Source organism: Pongo pygmaeus, chromosome 12, assembly GCF_028885625.2.
Source record: "Pongo pygmaeus isolate AG05252 chromosome 12, NHGRI_mPonPyg2-v2.0_pri, whole genome shotgun sequence".
Lineage (NCBI taxonomy): Eukaryota > Metazoa > Chordata > Mammalia > Primates > Hominidae > Pongo > Pongo pygmaeus.
The window spans coordinates 77,900,403-77,925,346 of NC_072385.2; the positions used below are offsets into that span (position 1 = coordinate 77,900,403).

The 24,944-nt window shown below is 39.2% G+C and overlaps 1 protein-coding gene across 2 annotated transcripts in view; it reads left to right on the top strand.

Moving 5' to 3' along the window:
- The window catches only part of PNPT1 (polyribonucleotide nucleotidyltransferase 1), a 56,993-nt gene extending 40,325 nt beyond the window's left edge, over positions 1 to 16,668 (top strand). For both annotated transcript variants that reach the window (XM_054473850.2, XM_054473851.2), the window contains 10 exons: positions 4,178 to 4,284; positions 5,136 to 5,207; positions 5,300 to 5,363; positions 6,184 to 6,267; positions 6,894 to 6,977; positions 8,188 to 8,294; positions 8,400 to 8,455; positions 10,937 to 11,015; positions 14,131 to 14,178; positions 15,332 to 16,668. In XM_054473850.2, coding sequence (XP_054329825.1) covers positions 4,178 to 4,284; positions 5,136 to 5,207; positions 5,300 to 5,363; positions 6,184 to 6,267; positions 6,894 to 6,977; positions 8,188 to 8,294; positions 8,400 to 8,455; positions 10,937 to 11,015; positions 14,131 to 14,178; positions 15,332 to 15,487 — 857 coding nt within the window. In that variant the 3' untranslated portion in view covers positions 15,488 to 16,668. The remainder of the gene's footprint in view (positions 1 to 4,177; positions 4,285 to 5,135; positions 5,208 to 5,299; positions 5,364 to 6,183; positions 6,268 to 6,893; positions 6,978 to 8,187; positions 8,295 to 8,399; positions 8,456 to 10,936; positions 11,016 to 14,130; positions 14,179 to 15,331) is intronic.
- Positions 16,669 to 24,944: the final 8,276 nt, after the last annotated feature.

Here is a 24,944-nt window from a genome sequence, read left to right on the forward strand (position 1 = left end):
AGTCTTAGACTTCATGGCACTTGTGTTTCTCAGTATTCCAAATCTCATACTGGAAAACACTGAACAAATCTTGAAAAAAGTAAACTGAAAAATAAAAGATGACATCATCATGGGAGAGTCTTTACCTGCCATTTTTAAATGAATTCAGATCTTTTGGTCTAGACAAAAGCTCATCCTCGATTATAATGAGAACTTCAGGATTAGGTTACTGAAGTATGATGGCAGTCATTGAGAAATCGTGGAGACTAGTATCCCAAGGACGGAAAACGTTCTTATTATTGGAAGAGAAGAAAAGTATTTTCTATAAAGTATAACCCAATGAACTTGATCGTGACCCTCAACAAGACTCTTAAGAACTTATAAAAAGAATGGTTTATAAGTAGTTAGAAAGGAAAGGGGCCAGGCACAGTGGCTCATGCCTGTAATCGCAGCACTTTGGGAGCCTGAGGTGGGTGGATCACTTGAGGTCAGGAGTTTGAGGCCTGCCTGGCCAACAACATAGTGAAACCCCTTCTCTACTAAAAATACAAAAATTAGCCGGGCGTGGTGGCCCACGCCTGTAATCCCAGCTACTTGGGAGGCTGAGTCAAGAGAATCACTTGAACCCAGGAGGCAGAGGCTGCAGTGAGCCAAGATCGTGCCACTGCACTCCAGCCTGGGTGACAGAGTGACTCTGTCTCAAGAAACAAAAAAAAAAAGGAAAGGGACTACAGAAAGAAGTCAGAAGGGACTTCTCCAAAATAAGTCATGCCATAGTTAATTCACTTTCTGTTTTGAAGAAATTACTGCATTTGCAGTAGAGGGTATTGCTGTTGGTGTGATGTATCTATAATTCAGCTTTACTGTTTATGATATCTTTATGATATCTTGTGTAAATGATGCAGAAATTTAGACTAGATAATAGGTGCACCATTCATACTGGTTAAGGGATGGGCAAAGGGACTGCTTAATCTGATCAACAGGTCAGAGAAGGATCTCGAGTTGAGGACTTGAGGATGCTTATTTCAGCCCTGTCTCTTTCAGTGTTGACTTGACTGAGAACACTGGCCTGCCAGTAAAAATACTGCCAATAAAAATACTGATTAAAAGGAATGGGTAACTGACAAAATTGAGCAGGATAAAAAAATATGGAGCTTAATAGTTTAAAAATTAAATTTGAAGCGTTAAAGCCAAAAACCTCAAAAAAATTAAATTTGATAAGAATGAATGTCAAGTCCTGTGGGATGGGCCGATACAAGGTAGACAGTTCAATTCAAATATGAATTTGAATTGCTTGAGTAGGGCTTGCCCTGCCCTAAGTCAGGCACTGTCCTTTGCCCTGGGGATACAAATTGTACCCAGTTTTTGAAAAAGCTTAAAGGTTTGAAAACAAACAAAAAGATACTAATAGATTAAAGAGGTAATAATACAAATATGTGTAAGGGTGATTGTTGAACTAGGCTAAGCATAATTGGCTGAGAGAGACTACTACATTTCATCTGATTTTGAAGGCTGAGTAATTGTTGACTGGGCATATTAGGAGCAGGGCCTGTATTTCACATGAAAGGACCAGCATGTGCAAAGTTAAGAAGTTACAGTGTAGTGTGTTTCAGGAATGTACTCGAAAGAGGTTTTAAGGTAATAAAGTAGAACCATATGTTGAAGGTTATTGTTATGCTAAGGAGTTTGGACTTAAAGCCAGCATTTTTCCAATTCAGTATTCCATGGAATAGTGTTCCACGGGACATTGATTATTGTATACCATGAAAAAGTTTATTCTGTTCTCAAGTTAAGTTTCCGCAGGGTTTGGCAGGTTTATTTAATGTGGATTAAATAGACTTTAATAAGCTAATCTGAATGCTGACTCTTTAGGAATAGGACATGTAATATTTTTCCAAATTTATTTGACCACAGAATATGTACAAAAATTTCCTGAAAGTAGGCAATGGGGAGCTTGAAGGATTTTGTGGAAAACAGTGGCGTGATTTGAATCTGCTTTTGTTTTTTCCAAATAGTTTTTCCCAGCTTAAGTGATGAGTAGCCCTGGGGAATGAGATGGGAGAGACTAAGAAGCAAAGAGAGAAACTAAAATCTGGGAAGCCAGACAGGGAGATTGTTGCCAGGGCAAGAAATGATGTGGACTCAGACTAAAAAGTAACAATAGGTATTTTAATATTTAAGGTAAAGGACAGCTTTCTAAAAAATAAACAGATCTTTGTGACTTGATGGGATATAGGAAATGAGGAAAGAAATGTTGATTCTGGCATGAGTGTCTTAGTTGCTTTCAACCAAAGAATGCAGGAGGAAAAGGATTTTTTGATAGTGATTGAATTTTGAACATATATGTATTTCTTTCATCATCATCATTATTATTATTTATAGAGATGAGGTCTCACTATGTTGCCCAGGCTGGTCTCAAATTCCTGAGTTCAAGTGATCCTCCCACCTTGGCCTGCCAAAGCGTTGGAATTACAAGCATGAGCCACTGGGCCTGGCTCAATTTTGAATATATATTTAAGGTGCTTTGGGGACATTTAGCTGGAGATGTCTGACAGGGAGTTTACTAATACAGGTCCAGGGTTTGGCACAGAGAGCTGGACAGGAGGGATAGATTTTTAAGTCATCAACATTATAGATGGTTGTTAAAATCATAAGTATACATGAGGTTGCTTAGAGAAAATGAAATGAGATCCACACTCCTTTATACCAAAGTAAATTCCAAGTGATCAAAACTTAAACATTTTTAAACAAATGGAAGATGGTAGGTTTTATCAAAATCTTGGATAAGAAAAGCTCTGCTAAGCAAAACCCAGAAACCATGATTACATAAACTAAAAATCCTACACAGAAAACTAATGACCATAAGCAAAGTCAACAAACTAGGAAATAAAATATTTTATATTTATATGTTATTAAACATAACATTTTATCTTTACATTTTAATAAATATCTGTCCATATTGAAAGAAAATCAGTAATAAAAAGAATGCCAACCAAGTAGAAAAGTGTTGAAGGCCATGAACAGGGAGTTCTCAAAATAAGACATATAAATAGGTTTATGAACATGAAATAGTTTTCAACCTCATCATAAAAAAACAAGTCAGATTTAAAATAACCATTTTTTACCCTTTAAATTGAGAAAAATCAAAAGATTTGACAAGAATTAATAAGAATATAGAGTAGCATGTACCTTCTTACACCACTGGTAAAAGTTTAAAATGCTATGTCTTTAGAAGGCAGTTTCACAGTCTAACAAACGTAAATGCACATACCTTTTGACTCAGCAATCGCACTTCTGTGTGTGACTTATAAAACATACAGGGAGTACTATGCAACTATTCAAAGGATAGAGTAGAGCTTTGTGTGGTGGTATGTGTCAATATCCAAGACATGTTATTAAGTGAAAAAGGCAAGGTGCAGAACAGTAAATGCATAGTCTGCTGCCACGAGTAAAGAAAACAAAAGATTATATTTACATTTATACTTGTGCACAGAAATTTTCTGGGAGGATACACTATTGTTAGCTGCCATGGGGAGGTAAACTGAGGGGTTCAGGCTGGAAGAATTTACCAAATAGATGCTTACTTTCCAACAAAAAGAAAATAAGACACCTGAAGCAAAAAAGCAAAGCAATGGATAATTTAAGTTATAAAGTTTGCTATTGTTAGAGAAGTTTTTGCTGGATATAGTACTTGTTTACATTGTTTTAGGGAACTTTATTATATGTTCAAAAACAAATGAAGTGGTCAGATGACCTCTTAAGACTTCCAACTCAGCTTCGGTGATTGTCAATTTAGACAACAATATCCACTTACATTAAAAATAAATGTCTGCTGGGCGCGGTGGCTCACGCTTGTAATCCCAGCACTTTGGGAGGCTGAGGATGGCGGATCACCTGAGGTCAGGAGTTCAAGACCAACAGGGCCAACATGGTTGAAACCCCATCTCTACTAAAAATACAAGCAAATTAGCCAGGCATCTTGGCGGGCACCTATAATCCCAGCTACTGGGGAGGCTGAGGTGGGAGGATCGCTTGAACCCAGGAGGCAGAGGCTGCAGTGAGCCAAGATCATGCCACTGCACTCCAGTCTGGGCAACAGAGCAAGACTCCCTCTCAAAAAAAAAAAAAGTTGATAGATAAATATTTGTTTTAGGCTCATGTACACATTACCGACAGAAGTTCTTTTTTCCAATTATAGGGGTTCCAATTTCATCTGCTGTTGCAGGCGTAGCAATAGGATTGGTCACCAAAACCGATCCTGAGAAGGGTGAAATAGAAGATTATCGTTTGCTGACAGATATTTTGGCAAGTATATTCCCGGTTTCAAATATTTAATAATGAAGGCTAAAAATAAATAAATAAAAATTAAAATATAAAAACAAATAATGGTGAAGACTATATGTACTTTGCACGTAGCATATGCTTAGAAGAATGCTAGTATTTGAAGAACAGGTACTTGTTCTTCCCTTCCTCCTCTGCTTATTCACCTTGTATCTTATAGGATATGAATTTAAAATAGATATTATATTAATAGTAATAGACCAGGCACAGTGACTCATGCCTGTAATCCCAGCACTTTGGGAAGTCAGGAGTTCCCGACCAGTGTGGCTAATGTGGCAAAACTCCATCTCTACTAAAAATACAAAAATTAGTCTGGACATGGTGGCACACACCTGTAATCCCATCTACTTGGCAGGCTGAGGCAGAATTGCTTGAACCCGGGAGGCAGAGGTTGCAGTGAGCCAAGATCGTGCCACTGCACTCCAGCCTGGGCAACAGAGCAAGACTCTTGTCTCAAATAAAATAAAATAAAATGATTACTTTAAAAAAGTAGTAATACTTACCCTTAAGTATTGCAGTGATACTTACACAATGTAAGTATTCATAATGGCTCACTTTAGGATGATCATAAATTCATTCTCAGGCATTTATGAGGGAAAGGAATGATCTAAAAATAAAATGATGTTTCTGGTGAAAATAATTGTAGCTTAAAAAGTCACAAATTGGAAGTGGTAGTTAATGTAGAAAACATTGCTTTGTGTTTGGACTTAGGATATGGTTTACTTCTAAAGCTGTTTTTTGAAATGTTTCTACAGTGAATATGTTGACTTTTGTTTTTGTTTCAAACTATGTCATAACTTTTTAAATTCCTGAAGGGAATTGAAGATTACAATGGTGACATGGACTTCAAAATAGCTGGCACTAATAAAGGAATAACTGCATTACAGGTATTTTTAAAACCCATTTTGTTTCATTTTTGTAACGTTTAAATAATGCCATGAGTCAATATTTATATAATTGTTTGACTTTTCCATATTAGGCTGATATTAAATTACCTGGAATACCAATAAAAATTGTAATGGAGGCTATTCAACAAGCTTCAGGTGAGCTAGTGTGCTTGATTCTCCCTTCATTCTTTTCCACTTTGCTAATGGGAACTACGGTTCTCATTAGGCTTATTATAAAATATTGCTTTAAAAAGTGGAATTTCATATAACTTAGATCAAGAAGTACTAGCCAGGTGTGGTGGCTCACGTCTGTAATCCCAGCACTTAGAGAGGCCGAGGCAGGCAGATCACTTCAGGTCAGGAGTTCGAGACCAGCCTGGCCAACATGGTGAAACCCTGTCTCTACTAAAAGTACAACAATTAGCCGGGCATGGTGGCGCATACCTGTAATCCCAGCTGCTCAGGAGGCTGAGACCAGAGAATCACTTGAGCCCAGGAGGCAGAGGTTACAGTGAGCCGAGATCACGCCGTTGCACGCCAGCCTGGGTGACAGAGAGAAACTGTCTCAAAAAAAAAGTACTAAGTAGCCAGGCATGGCATGGTGGCTCATCCTAGCACTTTGGGAGGCCAAGGCAGGAAGATTGCTTGAGCCCCAGGAGTTCAAGACCAGCCTGGGCAACGTAGTGAGATCCCATATTTATTTAAAAAAAAGAAGAACAACTAAGTTTTTGGGACGCATGAATAAACACCAAAGTGGGTTACCAGTGAAATTTCAATTTTTACAAATTAAGCAACTCTCTTTAAGATAGGATTTATGGAGAAGAGAATATGAGTGAATTTTCAAGGTAATAGGGATGTGGAAAGTTTCAATTATTAAGCTACAGGGTTTAGATTGTATACCATGAAAACTAAGAGTGTAGTATTTCAGATCATATTTGTTTTATGTAGTTATAATTTTTGTGTTTTTCTCTTCTAGTGGCAAAAAAGGAGATATTACAGATCATGAACAAAACTATTTCAAAACCTCGAACATCTAGAAAAGAAAATGGACCTGTTGTAGGTAATACATTAAAATTTTAGTGATCGGCCGGGCGCGGTGGCTCACGCCTGTAATCCCAGCACTTTGGGAGGCCGAGGTGGGCAGATCACGAGGTCAGGAGATCGAGACCATCCTGGCTAACACAGTGAAACCCTGTCTCTACTAAAAAATACAAAAAATCAGCCGGGTGTGGTGGCAGGCGCCTGTAGTCCCAGCTACTCGGGAGGCTGAGGCAGGAGAATGGCATGAACCCAGGAGGCGGAGCTTGCAGTGAGCCGAGATCACGCCACTGCACTCCAGCCTGGGCGACAGAGCGAGACTCCATCTCAAAAAAAAAAATAAAAAGTTTTAGTGATCATGGTAAGATAAACATTAATATATGAACGAATATTACTGCTTTTAGATTGTTTTTACCCAGTGCACAAAATGAAAATATTTTAAATACTTTTGTAGTTAAAATGCTTTAAATTTTAGGGAATATTCTTTAACAGTTTTCAGTAATTTTAATCATCTACTTTTCTGTTTTATAGTAAAATATTTTTACATGTGTCTAGGTCAAAAAAAAAAAAAACTCAAGTGACCATGGCATGTTTTAGGTTCATGTATGTAGTTGAATTGTTTATATATTTGTCTGTATTACATTCCAGAAACTGTTCAGGTTCCATTATCAAAACGAGCAAAATTTGTTGGACCAGGTGGATATAACTTAAAAAAACTTCAGGCTGAAACAGGTAAGAGTTGTATGAAGTTTGGGGTTTTTTAATTAAATGCTAGACCATAAAAGTTTGCTATTTCATCTCTAGTATGTTGCTTTAAATATATATTTATTTGAGAAATGAGAGAAAGACCAGGAGAAAAGGATATGACATGTCTTGACTGTGAGTTTTCTGTGTGCCTATTAATAAATTAGCAAATGGTCATTCTTAACTATATTCAAGAAGGATTACAAAGAATTCATCAGGACTTTTTTGCAACATTTTATAGTTGAACATCTAGAATAATTTTTAGTTTTTAACTTTAGAGGAATCATTACTTAGTTACTTCTTTTTATTCTGCTACGTTCACTTAGTTTTAACTCTTTTATTTAAAGAGTAATATTAAAAAAAATGCTTTAATTTACTTTTCCTGAAGCAGTGTTTGAATTACCTCATACTTCAAGGTTTGAGGTTATTGCAAGAGAGTGAGAAGCAGAGTCACCTTAGCCATTTGCTAACATTGAGAAACTGATGTGATTTTGTCCCTTATTCATTTATTCACCCCTCCCTTTAAGAGTAAGCGGGAGAAAGAAAAAAAGGTAAGGAAAGGGTTCTATTATAGTTTCTACTCGTAATTAAGAGAGCAGAACTAGACTCTCCAAAATTTGTATAGATATATTTGATTTCACCAGATGGTGAATTTCAAGAAATCAAGCATATTGGCTCACCATTGTATCCCCAAGGCCTACCTAGTATAATGCCAGTTACCTAGCAAGTATGCAGAGTGTATTTGTTGATGAATGAATTCCTTCATTCCTAAAGTAATGATTAAATACAGCATAACTCCACCCAGCTACTAATAGGTCCCTCCTGTTCTCACATCTATCTTTAAGACTAGTTTCCACTGGAATGAGCAAGTTAACTTTTTTTTTTGAGACGGGGTCTTGCTCTGTCACCCAGACTGGAGTGCAGTACACAATCACAGCTAACTCCAGCCTTGACCCCTAGTCTCAAGTGATCCTCCCAACTGTGATTCCCAAGTAGTTGGGCACATGCTACCAGGTCCAGCTAATTTTTGAATTTATTTTTTGTAGTAACAGTCTCTCCCTATGTTGCCCAGGCTGGCCTTGAACGCCTGAGCTCAAGTGATCCTCCCACGTCAGCCCCCCAGAGTGCTGGGATTACAAATGTGACCCACTATGCCCAGCCAAGTTAACTTTAATATGTTACATTATGTTTTTAAAAGGTGTAACTATTAGTCAGGTGGATGAAGAAACGTTTTCTGTATTTGCACCAACACCCAGTGCTTTGCATGAGGCAAGAGACTTCATTACTGAAATCTGCAAGGATGATGTAAGTATAGATCACATTAATTACGTATCATATAGCTATATTTGTTTTTTCTACTTTTTGTTGATGTTTTCTTTATGAATCTGATGGCTTATTTTGCACTTACAGCAAGAGCAGCAATTAGAATTTGGAGCAGTGTATACCGCCACAATAACTGAAATCAGGTAATATCAAGTAATATACTATGCTGAGCTTTTTCCTTTATTTCTTTAGAGACACGGTCTTACCAGCCACCCACAGTGGGATGCAGTGGTGCCGTCGTACCTCACAGCTGCCTTGAACTCCTGGGATCAGGCAGTTCTCCCACCTCAACCTCCTGAGTATTTAGGACTACAAGCACACACCACCACACGTGGCTGATTTTTAAATTTTTTTGTAAAGACATGGTCTCACTATGTTGCCCAGGTTGGTCTTAAACTCCTGGCCTCAAGCCATCCTCCTGCCTCAGCCTCCCAGAGTGCCAGGATTATAGGCATGAGCTACCGTGCCCAGCCCTGTTTTGGTTTTTAACAGATTCCTATTATAAACCCAATTTAATTTTACATTTACTTTATTTACTTTGAAATCATAAGGTGTTTAGATTACATGCCAATTGCCATATAATCATTACTTTTTAAAGTATGGTATATTTTATTTTCTATATCATTTTATACAATTTCAGTAACAGTTCTGTGGTTCTAATTATGATAGGTTCTCTTAACTGAATTCTTTTTCTTTTTTTTTTTTTGGGATGGAGTCTCGCTCTGTCACCCAGGCTGGAGTGCAGTGGTGCCATCTCGGCTCACTGCAATCTCTGCCTCCCGGGTTCACGCCATTCTCCTGCCTCATCCTCCCTGGTAGCTGGGACTACAGGCACCCGCCACCACGCCCGGCTAATTATTTTTTGTATTTTTAGTAGAGACAGGGTTTCACCTTGTTAGCCAGGATGGTCTCGATCTCCTGACCTTGTGATCCGCCCCCCTCGGCCTCCCAAAGTGCTGGGATTACAGGCGTGAGCCACTGCGCCCGGCCAACTGAATTCTTTAACCAAATTTTCTACTAGTAATTGGTGAAACCCCAAATTAATTTTCCCAGTAAATATTAAATAGGCCCAAAATAGACTTAGCAATATTTCCTTATTTCTTTTTTTTTTTCTTTTGATGGCTTATTTTAAACATATCTGAATGCTTAACTGGCACATATTTTTAAATCCAATTTCGGCCGGACACAATGGCTCACGCCTGTAATCCCAGCACTTTGGGAGGCCAAGGCAGGTGGATCACGAAGTGGGGGTTCGAGACCAGCCTGACCAACATGGTGAAACCCCATCTCTACTAAAAATACAAAAGTTAGCCAGGCATGGTGGTGCATGCCTGTAATCCCAGCTACTCAGGAGGCTGAGGCATGAGAATCGCTTGAACCCGGGAGGCAGAGGTTGCAGTGAGATGAGATCGCACCACTGCACTCCAGCCTGGGCGACAGAGCGAGACTCCATCTCAAAAAAAAAAAAAAAAAAAAAAGCCAATTTCAATCTCAAAGCATTTTTTTTGACCAGCTAAAAGAGCCTGTTTTTTTAGGATAAGAAAATCCCTTTTTTAAGAAAAAAGAAATTATCAAATGTAGCAAAAATGTTCAAAGCTATTTGAAATAAAATAAAAGGCAATGAGATAATTTGTTTAATATTGCAGGTGAAAAATAAGAAATGGGATGGCTTATTTTCATAGACTAGAGAAAAAAGGGAAGATTAGTTTTTTAATGAAATAAGTATCCCATTTTACCTGACCACCTTCCTTAAATCCTTACCTTACAGGTTAATCATATGATATTCTATACTATTTTTAAAATATTTAATGTCATTTCGAAAATTTTTGGAACATCGAGACCAGCCTGGCCAACCTTGTGAAACCCTGTCTCTACTAAAAATACAAAAATTAGCTGGTCATGGTGGCACATGCCTGTAATCCCAGCTGCTTGGGAGGCTGAGGCATGAGAATGGCTTGAACCTGGGAGGCGGAGGTTGCAGTGAGCCCAGATGGCACCACTGCACTCCAGCCTGGGTGGCAAAAAAAAAAAAAAAAAAAATGTTTTTGGAAATTATAAAGAGAAATACAGAAGAACATATATTCTAAAAGTTTTTTTTGTTGAGACGGAGTCTCGCTCTGTCGCCAAGTTGGAGTGCAGTGGCACGATCTCAGCTCACTGCCACCTCTGCCTTTCGGGTTCAAACAATTCTCCTGCGTCACCCTCCTGAGTAGCTGGGATTACAGACACGCGCCACCACACCCAGCTAATTTTTGTATTTTTAATAGAGACGGGGTTTCACCATGTTGGCCAGGATGGTATTGATCTCTTGACCTCGTGATCTGCCTGCCTTGGCCTGCCAAAGTGCTGGGATTACAGGTGTGAGCCACCACACCTGGCTCTAAAAGCTTTTCTATTGCATGTTTTTTCTTTATCTTTTCTTCATTCTTTGATTCACACATATTTATTTATAGGGTATATTTTCAGTTGAAAAGTATACTTTTTATAGTTCTAAAAACGTGCTAGAATGGTTTCTTTTCATTTTTTACTTTTTCCTCATATGAAAACATAATGTTTTATTTGTTAATGGATATACAGATACTTATTATTTTAACCAGGCTTATTATTTTTTTTTTTTTTTGTAGAGATACTGGTGTAATGGTAAAATTATATCCAAATATGACTGCGGTACTGCTTCATAACACACAGCTTGATCAACGAAAGGTAAAAAGACGATGTTATTGTTACCATTTTTATAACTGCCTTGAAACACCGTATTGAAATTACCTAGGTTGGTAAGAATTATACACTTTGCCTACTACTAGCCTAAACAGAGAAAACAAGTGGCAGAGATGCTGCTGGCAAAAAGTTTTACATTGTTTAGCATAAAGAAAAATTGGCTGGGCGGAGTGGCTCATGCCTGTAATCCCAGCACTTTGGAAGTCTGAGGCGGGTGGATCACAAGGTCAAGAGAAGGAGACCATCCTGAACAACACGGTGAAACCCAGTGTCTACTAAAAATACAAAAATTAGCTGGGCGTGGTGGCGTGCGCATGTAGTCTCAGCTACTCGGGAGGCTGAAGAAGGAGAATCACTTGAACCCGGGAGGCGAAGGATGCAGTGAGCCGAGATTGTGCCACTGCACTCCAGCCTGGCGACAGAGTGAGACTTTGTCTCAAAAAAAAAAAAAGAGTGTGTGTTTTACCATATATTAAAATATATTATAAAGCCATAGACAATAAAATAGTATATTACCGGCCCAGAAATAGATAATCCATGCAACAAGAAAACAAAAACCAGAAATAATATACATGGGATTATAATATATGCTAGAAGTTGTATTATAGTCAGTGAATAAAGATTATTTAATAAATTATGTTGGTACAGCTGGTTATCTTAAAACAGGATCTCTACTCATTTTTATACCTAAATCCTGTCTGGATCAAAGAGCTAAATGTGCTTTTTAAAAAAGGTGGTAGGAAAAGATAATCTTGTTGGGGCAGGAGGGTTTACTAGAGGAAAATTGGATGTTTTAATAAGATTAGTAGTAGAGAACTCCTCAACATGATATCAAAGCCAAAAAAGTAAATAAACTTATAAAATTTGACCCCATAATTTTTTAATTATATGGCAAAAATTTCAATAAGGTTAAGAGAGAATCAGCAACCTAAAGGAAAAATGCTTTAACATATGACAGAAGCTTAATTTACAAAGGGTTTTTGTAAATCAGTAAGAATGATGAATATCAATAGAAAAATAAGTAAAGAACATGAACAAATTATTTTTATAAAAAGTCAACCAAGATATTTAATATCAGCAGCAATTTTTGAAATGCAAATGAAATTAAGATATCAGTTTTAACTTTCAGATAGTTTAAAATTCTCAGTGTGTATAAGAGAAAAGATGGACATTTTCATACACTGTTGATGGGGGTGTGAATTGGCACAAACTTTTTAGAGGGTGTTTGGTAAATGTCTATGGACCTAGACATTGTAGGATTTTATTTGGAGAGGATATTTAGAGTAGATGAATTCATGACCTGTGCTACATTTCAACTTATTTTTTTTTCACCTTATTATTTTGAAAAGTTTTTAATGTACAAAGAAGTTGAAAGAATAATACACTAAACCCTCATATATCTTTCTCCTGTATTCATCAATCATTAACATTTGGAACACTGGAATTTAAAACAAATTATTGTCTTTAGGTGATTGTTTAAATAAACTATATAGTTTGAAACTTAATGGTAATTCTTAATTTTTTGATATGAAAAGATGTCCTTGGGCCAGGTGCAGTGGCTCATGCCTGTAAGCCCAGCACTTTGGGAGGCCAAGGTGGACGGATTACTTTAGGTCAGGAGTTTGAGACCAGCGTGGCCAACATGGCAAACCCCCGTGGCTACTAAACATACAAAAAATTAGCTGGGCATGATGGCGTGCACCTGTAATCCCAGCTACTCGAGAGGCTGAGGCAGGAGAATCTCTTGAACCTGGGAGGAGGAGGTTGCAGTGAGCGGAGATCATGCTACTGTACTCCAGCCTGGATGACAGAGCGAGACTCCATCTCAAAAAAAAAAAAAAAAAAAAAAGATGTCCTTAAGATATACAGTAAGCACAGAGGGTCCATTTTTATAAATGTAGTACACATACACTAAATAGACATCTGAAGGGATACTCATTGGAATGTTAGCAGTAGTTATCTACAACTTGAGAGGGTTTTGAGACAGGGTCTTGCTCTGTCACCCAGGCTGGAGTATAGTGGCATGATCACAGCTCACTGCAGCCTCAGCCTCCCAGGCTCAAGTGATTCTCCCACCTTAGCCTCTGGAGAAGCTGGGACCCCAGCCACAAACCGCTACACCCGGCTAATTTTTTGGATTTTTTTGTAGAAATGGGGTATCTTCACGTTCCCCAGTCTGGTTTAAGCAGTCCTTCCACCTCGGCCTCCCAAAGTTCTGGGACTACAGGTGTGAGCCACTGTACCCAGCCTGTTTTGGATAATTTTTATGTTCTTAAAATTTGTTCTAAATATTTTAAATATGTTCTAAATATTTTAAATCTTTATAATTAACTGATTTTTTTTTTTTTTTTTTTGGAGACAGAGTCTTACTCTGTCACCCAGGCTGGAATGCAGTGGCACAATCTCAGCTCACTGCAACCTCTGCCGCCCAGATTCAGGCAATTCTCCTGCCTCAGCCTCCCGAGTAGCTGGGACTACAGGCATGTGCCACGACACCCAGCTAGTTTTTGTATTTTTAGTAGAGATAGGGTTTCACCATGTTGGTCAGACTGGTTTCGAACTCCTGAGCTCAAGTGATCTGCCTGCCCCGGCCTCCCAAAGTGCTGGGATTACAGCCTCGAGCCACCATGCCCGGCTAACTGATTTTTTTTTTTTTTTTTTTTTTTTTTTTTTTTTTTTTTTTTTTTGAGGCGGATTCTCGCTCTGTCGCCCAGGCTGGAGTGCAATGTCGCGGTCTCGGCTCACTGCAAGCTCCGCCTCCCGGGTTCACGCCATTCTCCTGCCTCAGCCTCCTGAGTAGCTGGGACTACAGACGCCCGCCACCATGCCCGGCTAATTTTTTGCATTTTTAGCAGAGACGGGGTTTCACCGTGTTAGCCAGCATGGTCTCAATCTCCTGACCTCCTGATCCGCCCACTTCGGCCTCCCAAAGTGCTAGAATTACAGGCTTGAGCCACCGTGCCCGGCCGCTAACTGATTTTTTTAATCAGCAAAACGAATAAAGCTTGAGGAAAAAATGTGTACTTCCATGGACACTACATAATTATGCACAACAACTAATAGATTAACATGGTTGGTTTTTTGTTTTTTTTTTTTTCAGATTAGACATCCTACTGCCCTAGGATTAGAAGTTGGCCAAGAAATTCAGGTACTTGTATTCCACCTTTTAGCCTTGAAGTTGTAAATTGTTCTTGAAGCTTCCATTTTTTTCAAAAAGTTGAAAGAAGAGTCACCATCTATGATGTTTTTTATTTGTATGCAGTACTTCATTTTTAATCTTAGAATTGCTTGAACAGACTCATTAAGGATTTAAGACACAATTCTTTCCCTCAAGGAGCTTGCAGCTTGGCCAAAATGGTGGTCACCGTTAGTTCATTTAAAAAATACATGAGCATGTTAGTGTTAGCTATGCAGACTCCATGATTTGGAGACTGACATAAGAACTCTGATAAGGTAACTTGTTGAAGTCTTTGAATGTCATCTTTGAGGAGGTGAGACTTTGTTTCTCCACTACTTAAAGTTTTTGAGCTTGGTAAGAGCCATGTTATTCAGGCCTAGAATTCGTATAACAAAATTGGCCCTTTCTTTGTAGTCCTTTATGAGTGGATGAAAGAAGTCATTGCCAGTCAGTTTTTTCGGGCTCCACCACGTTCTCTTTCACTTACGCTAATACCCATGACCTGAGTAACTAAGGTTTCTGGTTTATTCCCAATCTGTAGTCTTACTGTCCAAGTAGCCTCCAGGGGAAGATGAGTGCTAAGATACAGTATCTCTGTATAAGATTGAATTTTTGGTTTATTTGTTGTTGTTCTTGTTGTTGTTTTCACATCAGAAGGAACTTTAAACCTTCGCATTTGTCCCTGACTTTCATTTTCCAAGGTGAAGCCAAATAAACACTAATGTGATGGTCCTTTGAGCAGTAGTGAAAATCCAAGTGACCTAAGCATAATCCTGTATAGTATATAACACAATTAGGCTCACAAAGCACTTGTCTAGAATCATTCACTATGCCTGTGACTGTTCCCCCAGTATAAGGACTTGGCCTGGTGAGAATAAAAAGGCACAGATGAGTTCAGCGGCAGATTATAGTTGAACAACTAATTGCCCTGTCTCTTTTCTTTTTTATAATGACTATTTATATATATTAAGTGTATACCTCCACTTAGCACTGAACTATGCTTTCAGTGAACAAGTAAAAACAATCATTGCCTTATTTGGACCATGTAAATTTAAATGTCTATTAGTTTAGATGTCACTCAATATGCTGTAACTTTAAAGGAAGATCTGTTTCTTTAACACAGGTGAAATACTTTGGACGTGACCCAGCCGATGGAAGAATGAGGCTTTCTCGTAAAGTGCTTCAGTCACCAGCTACAACTGTGGTCAGAACTTTGAATGACAGAAGTAGTATTGTAATGGGAGAACCTATTTCACAGTCATCATCTAATTCTCAGTGATTTTTTTTTTTTAAAGAGAATTCTAGAATTCTATTTTGTCCAGGGTGATGTGCTGTAGAGCAACATTTTAGTAGTATCTTCCATTGTGTAGATTTATATATAATATAAATACATTTTAATTATTTGTACTAAAATGCTCATTTACACATGCCATTTTTTTAATTCGAGTAACCCATCTTCGTTTAATTTTATTTACATTATAAATCAAGAAATATTTATTATTAAGTCATTTATACATCTTAGAAAAAATTACATACTTTTGGTTTTACAATTCTGAAATATATGAAAAGCTTAGATAGAATATGTCATATGTTATTATAACGGATCTCTTCCTACATCTTATTTTTCTTCTTTGTATACAGTAGTGACAGTTTACCTTCAATCATCCTACAGGTCACCTCTTTGCCCAACAACTTTACTTGCCTACAATGGTTCACAAACTGGAACAGGCCATATTCAAAGCCAGTGCCTATTTCTTCAGAACTGTTAATAGATATAGTGAGTTGAGGGAGCTAATCTGATACACTTTTGATAATATAATGCCTTTCAAATTAGTTACCAAATCATAAACATAGTGGAATAAATATAAATGAGATTCTAACTAGGATGAATGTGGTAGTAATGATGTATATTTTTCAAATTTACCTAAACAGAAAAATTATTGGCTGGGCATGGTGGCTCATGCCTGTAATCCCAGCACTTTGGGAGGCTGAGGCGGGCGGATCATGAGATCAGGAGATCGAGACCATCCTGGCTAACACGGTGAAACCCCGTCTCTACTAAAAATGCAAAAATTAGCCGGGCGTGGTGGCACATGCCTGTAATCCTAGCTACTCAGGAGGCTGAGGCAGAAGAATCACTTGAACCCATGAGGTGGAGGTTGCAGTGAGCCGAGATCGCGCCATTGCACTCCAGCTCAGGCAACAAGAGCAAAACTCTGTCTCAAAAAAAAAAAAAAAAAAAAATTTACTTGTCAAATTGAACTAGGTCACTTTGAATATGTATATTGCGCTAATGTATGGAAGTTCTTAGTGTAAGAGCTGAAGGATCATGACTTTCGGTTAATCAATGTTTGAAATAGATGTTTAGAGGTTACTGATACACATGTCAAGTTGTTCATTCCCATCATTTAAAATATCACCTTATAATTCCACACATAAGTAAATGGTATGTGTACATCATAATTTAGAATGTGTAATCCTTTTTAAAATCTTACAAAAATACACCGGACTCAGTGGTACGTGCCTGTAGTCCCAACTACTTGGAAGGCTGAGGTGGGAAGATCACTAGAGCCCAGAAGTTTGACACTGTAGTGTGCAACAATCATACCTGTGAATAGCTGCTGTACTCCAGCCTGGGCAACATAGCAGGACTCTTATCTCTAAAAAAAATTTTAAATCTTATAAAAATGTGGGTAAATCTGGCCAGGCATGGTGGCTCACACCTGTAATCCCAACGCTTTGGGAGGTCAAGGCGGGTAGATCACCTGAGGTCAGGAGTTCGAGACCAGCCTGGCCAACATGGTGAAACCCCGTCTCTACTAAAAATACAAAAATTAGCCGGGCGTGGTGGCAGGCGCCTGTAATCCCAGCTACTTAGGAGGCTGAGGCAGGAGAATCTCTTGAACCTGGGAGGCAGAGGTGGCAGTGAGCTGAGATCGCACCACTGCACTCCAGCCTGGGCAAAAAGAGCAAAACTCCGTCTCAAAAAAAAAAAAAAAAACGTTGGGCACAGAAGCTCTTGCCTGTAATTCCAGCACTTTGGGAGGCCGAGGTGGGTGGATTACCTGAGGTCAGGAATTCAAGACCAGCCTAGTCAACACGGTAAAACCCCATCTCTACTAAAAATACAAAAATTAGCCGGGCATGGTGGCAGGCACCTGTAATCCTAGCTACTCCGGAGGCTGAGGCAGGAGAATCACTTGAGCCTGGGAAATGGGGGTTGCAGTGAGCCGAGATTGCGCCATTGCCCTCCAGCCTGGGCGACAGAGCAAGACTCCGTCTCCAGAAAAAAAAAAAATAGGTAAATTCATGACTCAGGGTTAACTAGTTCATAAAATATTACAAATTTATCTGGCTAAACCAAAGATTTTTAAGTCAATAAACATTGATTATATATTGTGTGTAAAATAGCATGTTAGGCAATGTTGATATACTTCTGAAATATTAAAGATTAATTGAAAATGAAAGATTAAATTTATTTGCTTTCTACACTTGATAGACTATTATTTAATAACAGTAACAAAAGTTTTTATTCTCACTTCTGCTTTCTGTTTAAGACATAATTCTTACTTTAAGATATCGTCCTTAATGGTAGAATTTCAAAATTGCAATTTGTGTTTTTCTTAAATTTTCTCTTTTCTTTTTCAAAGGAACTCCCAACTCCTAATAATATGGAAAATGAAGCCAGTTCTTAAACAAACTCCAGAAACCTGAACTGACATAAAGTACAAATATAGCTTACTAACTGCAAACCACCAAAAGAACACCATTTCTGCTTAAACCAAGAGCCTACACTTTATGTCTGGACTTTTCTTATTTTTGTCTTCATTTAAATGTTGGTAGTTTTCCCTACTCTCCAATGAAGTTTTTCTTTTTCTTTCCTTCTTTCTTTCTTTTCTTTTTTTTTTTTTCTTTTTGAGACAGAATCTCACTCTGTTGCCAGGCTGGAGTGCAGTGGCGTGATATTGGCTCACTGCAACCTCCACTTCCTGGGTTCAAGTGATTCTCCCTCCTCAGCCTCCCTAGTAGCTGGGATTACAGGCACCCTACGCCTGGCTAATTTTTGTATTTTTATTATTTTTTTTATTTTCTTATTTTTTTGAGATGGCGTCTTGCTCTGTCGCCCAGGCTGGGGTGCGGTGGCGCATTCTCAGCTCACTGCAAGCTCCGCCTCCCGGGTTCACTCCATTCTCCTGACTCAGCCTCCCGAGTAGCTGGGACTACAGGCACCTGCCAATATGCCCGGCTAATTTTTTTTTTTTTTTTTTTTTTTTAGTAGAGACAGGGATTCACCATGTGAGCCAGGATGGTCTCATCTCCTGACCTTGTGATCTGCCCACCTCGGCCTCCCAAAGTGCTGAGATTACAGGCATGAGCCGCTGCGCCTGGCCCCAATGAAGTTTTTCTATGACGGCTATATTATTTGGTGGAAACTCTAATTTGTAATGAGTCGGATCAAATTGAATGCCATGTTTGGTGGTTAGCTCAATTCAAGTACTTATAAGACTTTTTTTCCCATGACTTTTGTTTTCATACACAAACACACATACTGCATAAGTTACTGTTCTATCACAGTACAGTTTTTATATAATCATTTTTTCTTCTCTTACAGAATATCTCACATTCTTGGATCTAAAATGAAAGCATGAATGTCTTTCTTAGTTCAGTTCAGCCAAGCATAGCATTCTTTTATTCATCATTTAACATGTGCCAGGCATTATAAGGTATGCAGGGGATGTGTCAGTAAATAAAAGACCTAAGTTAGGCCAGGCACAGTGGCTCACACTTGTAATCCCAGCACTTTGGGAGGCTGAGGTGGGTGGATCACCTGAGGTCGGGAGTTTGAGAACAGCCTGGCCAACATGGAGAAACCCCGTCTCTACTAAAAAAAAAAATACAAAAATTAGCCAGGCGTGGTGGCACATTCCTGTAGTTCTAGCTACTCGGGAGGCTAAGGCAGGAGAATCACTTAAACCCGGAGGCAGAGGTTACAGTGAGCCGAGATTGTGCCACTGTACTCCAGCCCGGGCAACAGAGCAAGACTCCATCTCAAAAAAGAAAGAGGAAATACCTGAGACTGGATAATTTATTTTATTTTGTTTGTTTGTTTATTTTGAGGCAGAGTTTTGCTCTTGTTGCCCAGTCTGAGTGAGTGTGGATGTGTGTGTGAGTGCACCCTGCAATAGGATGGCTGTCCTGTCTAGTATCACTTCCCACCTGGCACCCTGAACTGCCAGGATGGGCTCCAACCACCCAAAACCCTGAACTGTTGTAATTTGATAAATCATCTTGTTTTTATTCATCTTTCTTAAATGTTGTCTAGCTCACATTTACTTCAGTGTTTTACATTAGAAATGTTTTGGTCTTTATTTGCAAGCTTGGTTTTTTTTTTTTTTTTTTTACCAGAAATGTGCCATAGGATCTTAACTCTTGTTTATATCAATTAGCCTGTGGTAAATTTGGTTTCATTTTATGTAGTTTATCTTAGAGTTACAGTTTGCAAGAACCTATCGAAGACATTAAGTTAGGACTTAACTGTACAACATGTCAGGTACTGGTAGGTACCTTAAAGAAAAACAACTAGATAAAGGGATACAGTGAGAAAAGTTACTATTTAATATGAAATGATCCAGAGTGTCTTCTCTGAGTAGATAACATTTCAGCACAGACTTAAATGAAGAAGAGGAAAAAGATGTGCAGCTATTTGGGAAAGAAGTCTAGATAGAGGGACTAACAACTTCATTTTCACTTGGCATTGCGTTGAATTGTTTACAAGATACAACAGCCTTTCAATTTATAACCCAGTTTCACATAGTCTTACTCCTTAATCTTGTGCTTGTTCTTCACCGAAATTAGAAAGCAAAGTAGTGAAGTTTATTAACAATTATGAAACGAGGGGTGGCCAGTACAATATGATATTTTCTTTTTTTTTTTTTTTTTTTGAGACGGAGTCTCACTGTGTCGCCCAGGCTGTAGCACAGTGGCGTGATCTCAGCTCACTGCAACCTCCACCTCCCTGCAAGCTCTGCCTCCCGGGTTCAAGCTATTCTCCTGCCTCAGCCTCCCGAGTAGCTGGGACTACAGGCGCCCGCCACCACACCCAGCTAATTTTTGTATTTTTAGTAGAGTCGGGGTTCCACCATATTGGCCAGGCTGGTCTCGAACTCATGACATCAAGTGATCCGCCCACCTCGGCCTCCCAAAGTGTTGGGCTTACAGGTGTGAGCCACTGCGCCCGGCCTAAGATGATATTTTCAAAGCATTTAATCAGGCAAGAATATCTTGGTTACTTACAAGGAATGGGTAGACACTGGAATCATGTGACAAGTTTATCAGGCTTTTGCAAAATTCCAGACTCATGAGAGTTGAGACTAGAGTGGTAGACAGTGGAAATGAAAAGAGAGCTGTGTTAGTTAAAGATTCTTGCTAAAGCAAAGAGGGAAAATGATCGTGGGACCATGAGTTTATTTTATGGAAGCCAAGTCACACCCTGTGGAAGACTGGAATGAGGACTAACAAGCCATTAAGAACTAGAGCAGTTCATCTCTGCTTAATTATGGAGTCTCATGGCCTCTTTTGTACTTCTTTCCACAGAACTGCTTTTTTAAATGTTTATTTATTTGTTTGTTTTTATTCTCTGCAAACCTGTTTTCTCAGCATAGGGCAAAGGATGGCTGTCCCACAGGACGTTACCTGTCCTTAATAGGGTTGTGTTCTTTTGGAGGAAATGACAAGCTCAGCTTGGGAAAAGTGTTAAACCTGATTGAGATTGCCAGATAAAATAATGTTGCCAAATTAAATTGGAATTACAGATAAACAGATGTTCAGTGTAGGTCCCATGTAACACTAAAAGATTATTCCTTGTTTATCTGAAGTTCAAATAATTTAACTGAATGTCCTATATTTTTATTTGCTAAGTCTGGTAACCATAAGCCAGATATAAGCAACTGGTCAGACAATTGTCTATATATTTATTTGCTAAATCTGGTAACCCTAAACCTGGTATAAGCAACTAGTCAGAAAATTACCAAGAGCTCACTTCTTAGAAGAGAGTGTATTCAGAAAAAGTGGGCTGGGCACATACCAAGATGTTGCAGAGCAAATATAAGGGATAATGGATGGACTTAACCCAGATAAAACAGGGAGTGAGTGGAAAGTGGAAGGAAGAGAGAAGCAGTTATGACTAAGGATTTCAGGCTGAGGATTGTGAGGACAATAGGATCTGTTACATAAATAGAAACTAAAAGGGACAAAATAGGGTTGTTTTTGTTTTTGAGATGGAGTCTTGCTCTGTTGCCAGGCTGGAGTGCAGTGGTGTGATTTCGGCTCACTGCAACCTCTGCCTCCCAGGTTCAAGCAATTCTCCTGCCTCAGCCTCCTGAGTAACTGGGATTACAGCTGCACGCCACCATGCCCAGCTAATTTTTGTATTTTTAGTAGAGATGGGGTTTCACCATGTTGGCCAGGATGGTCTCAATCTGTTGACCTCGTGATCTGCCCACCTCAGCCTCCCAAAGTGCTGGGATTACAGGCATTAGCCACCGCACCTGGCCAATGGATAAAATAGTTTTAAAGAGTTTAAATAGTTTTAAATAGTTTAAAGATGGCCTGGGTGTGGTGGCTTGTAATCCCAGCACTTTGAGAGGCCAAGGTGGGTGGATCACATGAGCCCAGGAGTTCAGTACCAGCTTGGGCCAAATGGTCACACCTTGTTCCACAGAAAATAAAAAAATTAGTCTGGCGTGGTGGTGCGCACCTGTAATCTCAGCTACTTGGGAGGCTGAGGGCTGAGGTGGGAGAATTACTTGGGCCCGGTAATTCAAGGCTGCAGTGAGCTATGATTGTCCCACTGCACTCCAGCCTGGGCAACAGAGCCAGACCGTGTCTCAAAAAAGAGAGAGAGATGTCTGACTCATTAAATATGAGTATGAAGTCATCAACCAACAGATAGGTAAAATGGTCTAAAAGACAATTTGGTAATAAGTGACTTTTGTACAGGTAATATTTAAAGCAATCTCAGTTTTGCCATCTCAAGCATATCTCAGATCATTGCAAGAGGCTTCAATTTAACTGAAATTTACAAAATTAATTTTAATGTAATAAAAACTTTAAAACTACCTATTAGGAGCACAGTACTCTGCTGTGGAATAGTTTGTTTCCTTCAGGGACTTAAATATAGTCTAAAACAGAGTTACTAATTAATGAAAGGCAGGTTGGTGAGCACTCTAATGAAGGTTTTTAAAAAGTCATGCTATAAAAAGAAGAGGTAAACTAGAAGGAAAAATGAAGGTTTCTAAGAAATGGAATTTGAATTGGATTTCAATATAAAGAGTTAGTATTTGAGCTGGGCTTTAAAGGACGATTATAAAGGGAAAGGCAGTTTGTGGAGTAGGGACAGTTTTATTAATGGATGAAGAAGCCAGTAAATAAAGGTCAGGTTGTGTGGGAGTTTAGAATATGAGATTTAGTACTCTGAGTTTATCCTGCATGGGATGGGAAGCATTGAAAAATACCCAGTGTTTCATGAAAACCAAAATTGAGTTGTTGACTATAAATAGTTTTTTTAATACTGTGGTTATAAAATTTAATGCAATTGCCTAGGACTCATAACCTAGAAGAGATTATTAAAAAAAGAAAGCAAACATAAAAATTTATAGATCATTATCATTTATGAGAACAGTTATAAATTGTCATAATATTAAGAGAAAACCATATGGTCACCAGATGCAAAAAATGGTCCTGTTTTTCTTTTTTTTTTTTTAGAGACAGGGTCTTGCTCTGTTGCCCAGGCTGGAGTGCAGTGGCAGGATCATAGTTCACTGTAGCCTCAAACTCCTGGGCTGAAGCGATCCTCCTGCCTCAGCCACCTGAGGTGCTGGGACTGCAAGCATGCACCAGCATGCCAGCAAATTTTTGTTGTTGTTGTTGTTGTTTTAGAGACAGGGTCTCACTATGTTGCCCAGGCTAAAAAGAGACTTTTTTTTTTAATAATTCAATATCCATTTCCTAGAGAGTTTAGAATATCAGGAAATGTCCTTAGCGTCACCAGTGGTATGTATCAAAAATTAGGAACATGTATACAACACTGGAAACATGGCCATTAAAGTCAGGAACAAAACAAGAATCACCAGTGTTCTGGATGTCCTAATCAATGTGATGAGATTAAAAAGGGATACAGGGAAAGAACAAAAATATTTGCAGATGATCATCTAAAAACCACTATTTATTTTTTAGACAGGGTCTTACTGTCACTCAGGCTGGAGTGCAGTAATATAATCATAGCTTACCACAACCTTGAACTCCTAGGCTCAAGGGATCCTCCTGCCTCAGCCTCCCAAGTAGCTGGTACTGCAGGCATGCACTACCATGCCTGGTTAATTTTTTTTTTTTTTTTTTAATTTTTAGTAGAGGTGAGGTCTCACTCTGTTGCCCAGGTGCTGATCTCAAACTCCTGGGCTCAAGCAATCCTCCCACCTCGGCCTTCCAGAGTGCTGGGATTACAGGCGTGAACCACCATGTGAAGCCTAAAAAAAACACTTTTTAAATTGGTATAAAACAGGCCAGGTGGCCGGGCATGGTGGCTCACACCTGTAATCCCAGCACTTTGGGAGGCCGAGGTGGGCGGATCACAAAGTCAGGAATTTGAGACCAGCCTGGCCAACATGGCGAAAACCCGTCTTTGCTAAAAATACAAAAATTAGCCAAGTAGAGTGGCAGGCGCCTGTAATCCCAGCTACTCAGGAGGCTGAGCAGGAGAATCGCTTAAACCCGGGTGGTGGAGGTTGGAGTAAGCTGAGATCATGCTATTGTACTCCAGCCTCGGCAACAAGAGCAAGACTCCATCTCAAAAAACAAAAAAACAGTCCCGATGTGGTGGCTCACGCCTGTAATCCCAGCACTTTGGGAGGCCAAAATGGGCAGATCACTTGAGTCCAGGAGTTCAAGACCAGCCTGGGTGACATGCGGAAACCCCATCTCCACAAAAAATGCAAAACTTAGGAGGCTGAGGTGGGAGGATGGCTTAAGCCCGAGAGATAGAAGTTGCAATGAGCCAAGATTGCACCACTGCACTCCAGTCTAGACAACAGAATGAGACTATCTCAAAAAATAAATAAAAAGTGGTTACAAAACAATTGGGACTAGTAAGTGAGCAGTAACCACATAAGTATGCCAAAATAAATAGCTATCTTCTCCTCAAGTTAAAAGCTGCCATGGTGTGAATTCATTTCCACTTTTTCAAAGCCATCACCTTTTCCAGGCTTTGAAAAGCTAACCTCGGGACTACTTGCTGAGGTTAAATCTGTCCCAAAAAAGTACCCCCCACCCAAGTCCATGAAGTCTTGCTTATCTCGTCTTAAATTCCAGCCCCCTTAATTGAACACCCTTAAAATCCAATCCTAAGTGTACTTCTCTGGCTCCTGATAGTCATGCTAACTTAATTTCAATTCCTTCCGTGTGTAATCTTGCCTTTCTTATCAGGGCCCAACAGTTCCTAGGCAGATGATGCTGAGATGTTAAATTAACTCCAATTACCATGGCTTGGCAGCCAGGAGAAAAACTGAGAACAATTATGGAAGAGGTCTTTCTGTAATGAGGGAAGTGCTTGCTCTTACTAGGAAGTATGAGCCAGTTCTGTAAGCTCTTGAGTGTCCAGAGGTATCTACAGAGCCAAAATCCTCAGGGGCACCCATCCCATGTTTCAAAGCTTCAGGCTGGTTTCCCCAATCAGGGCCCTG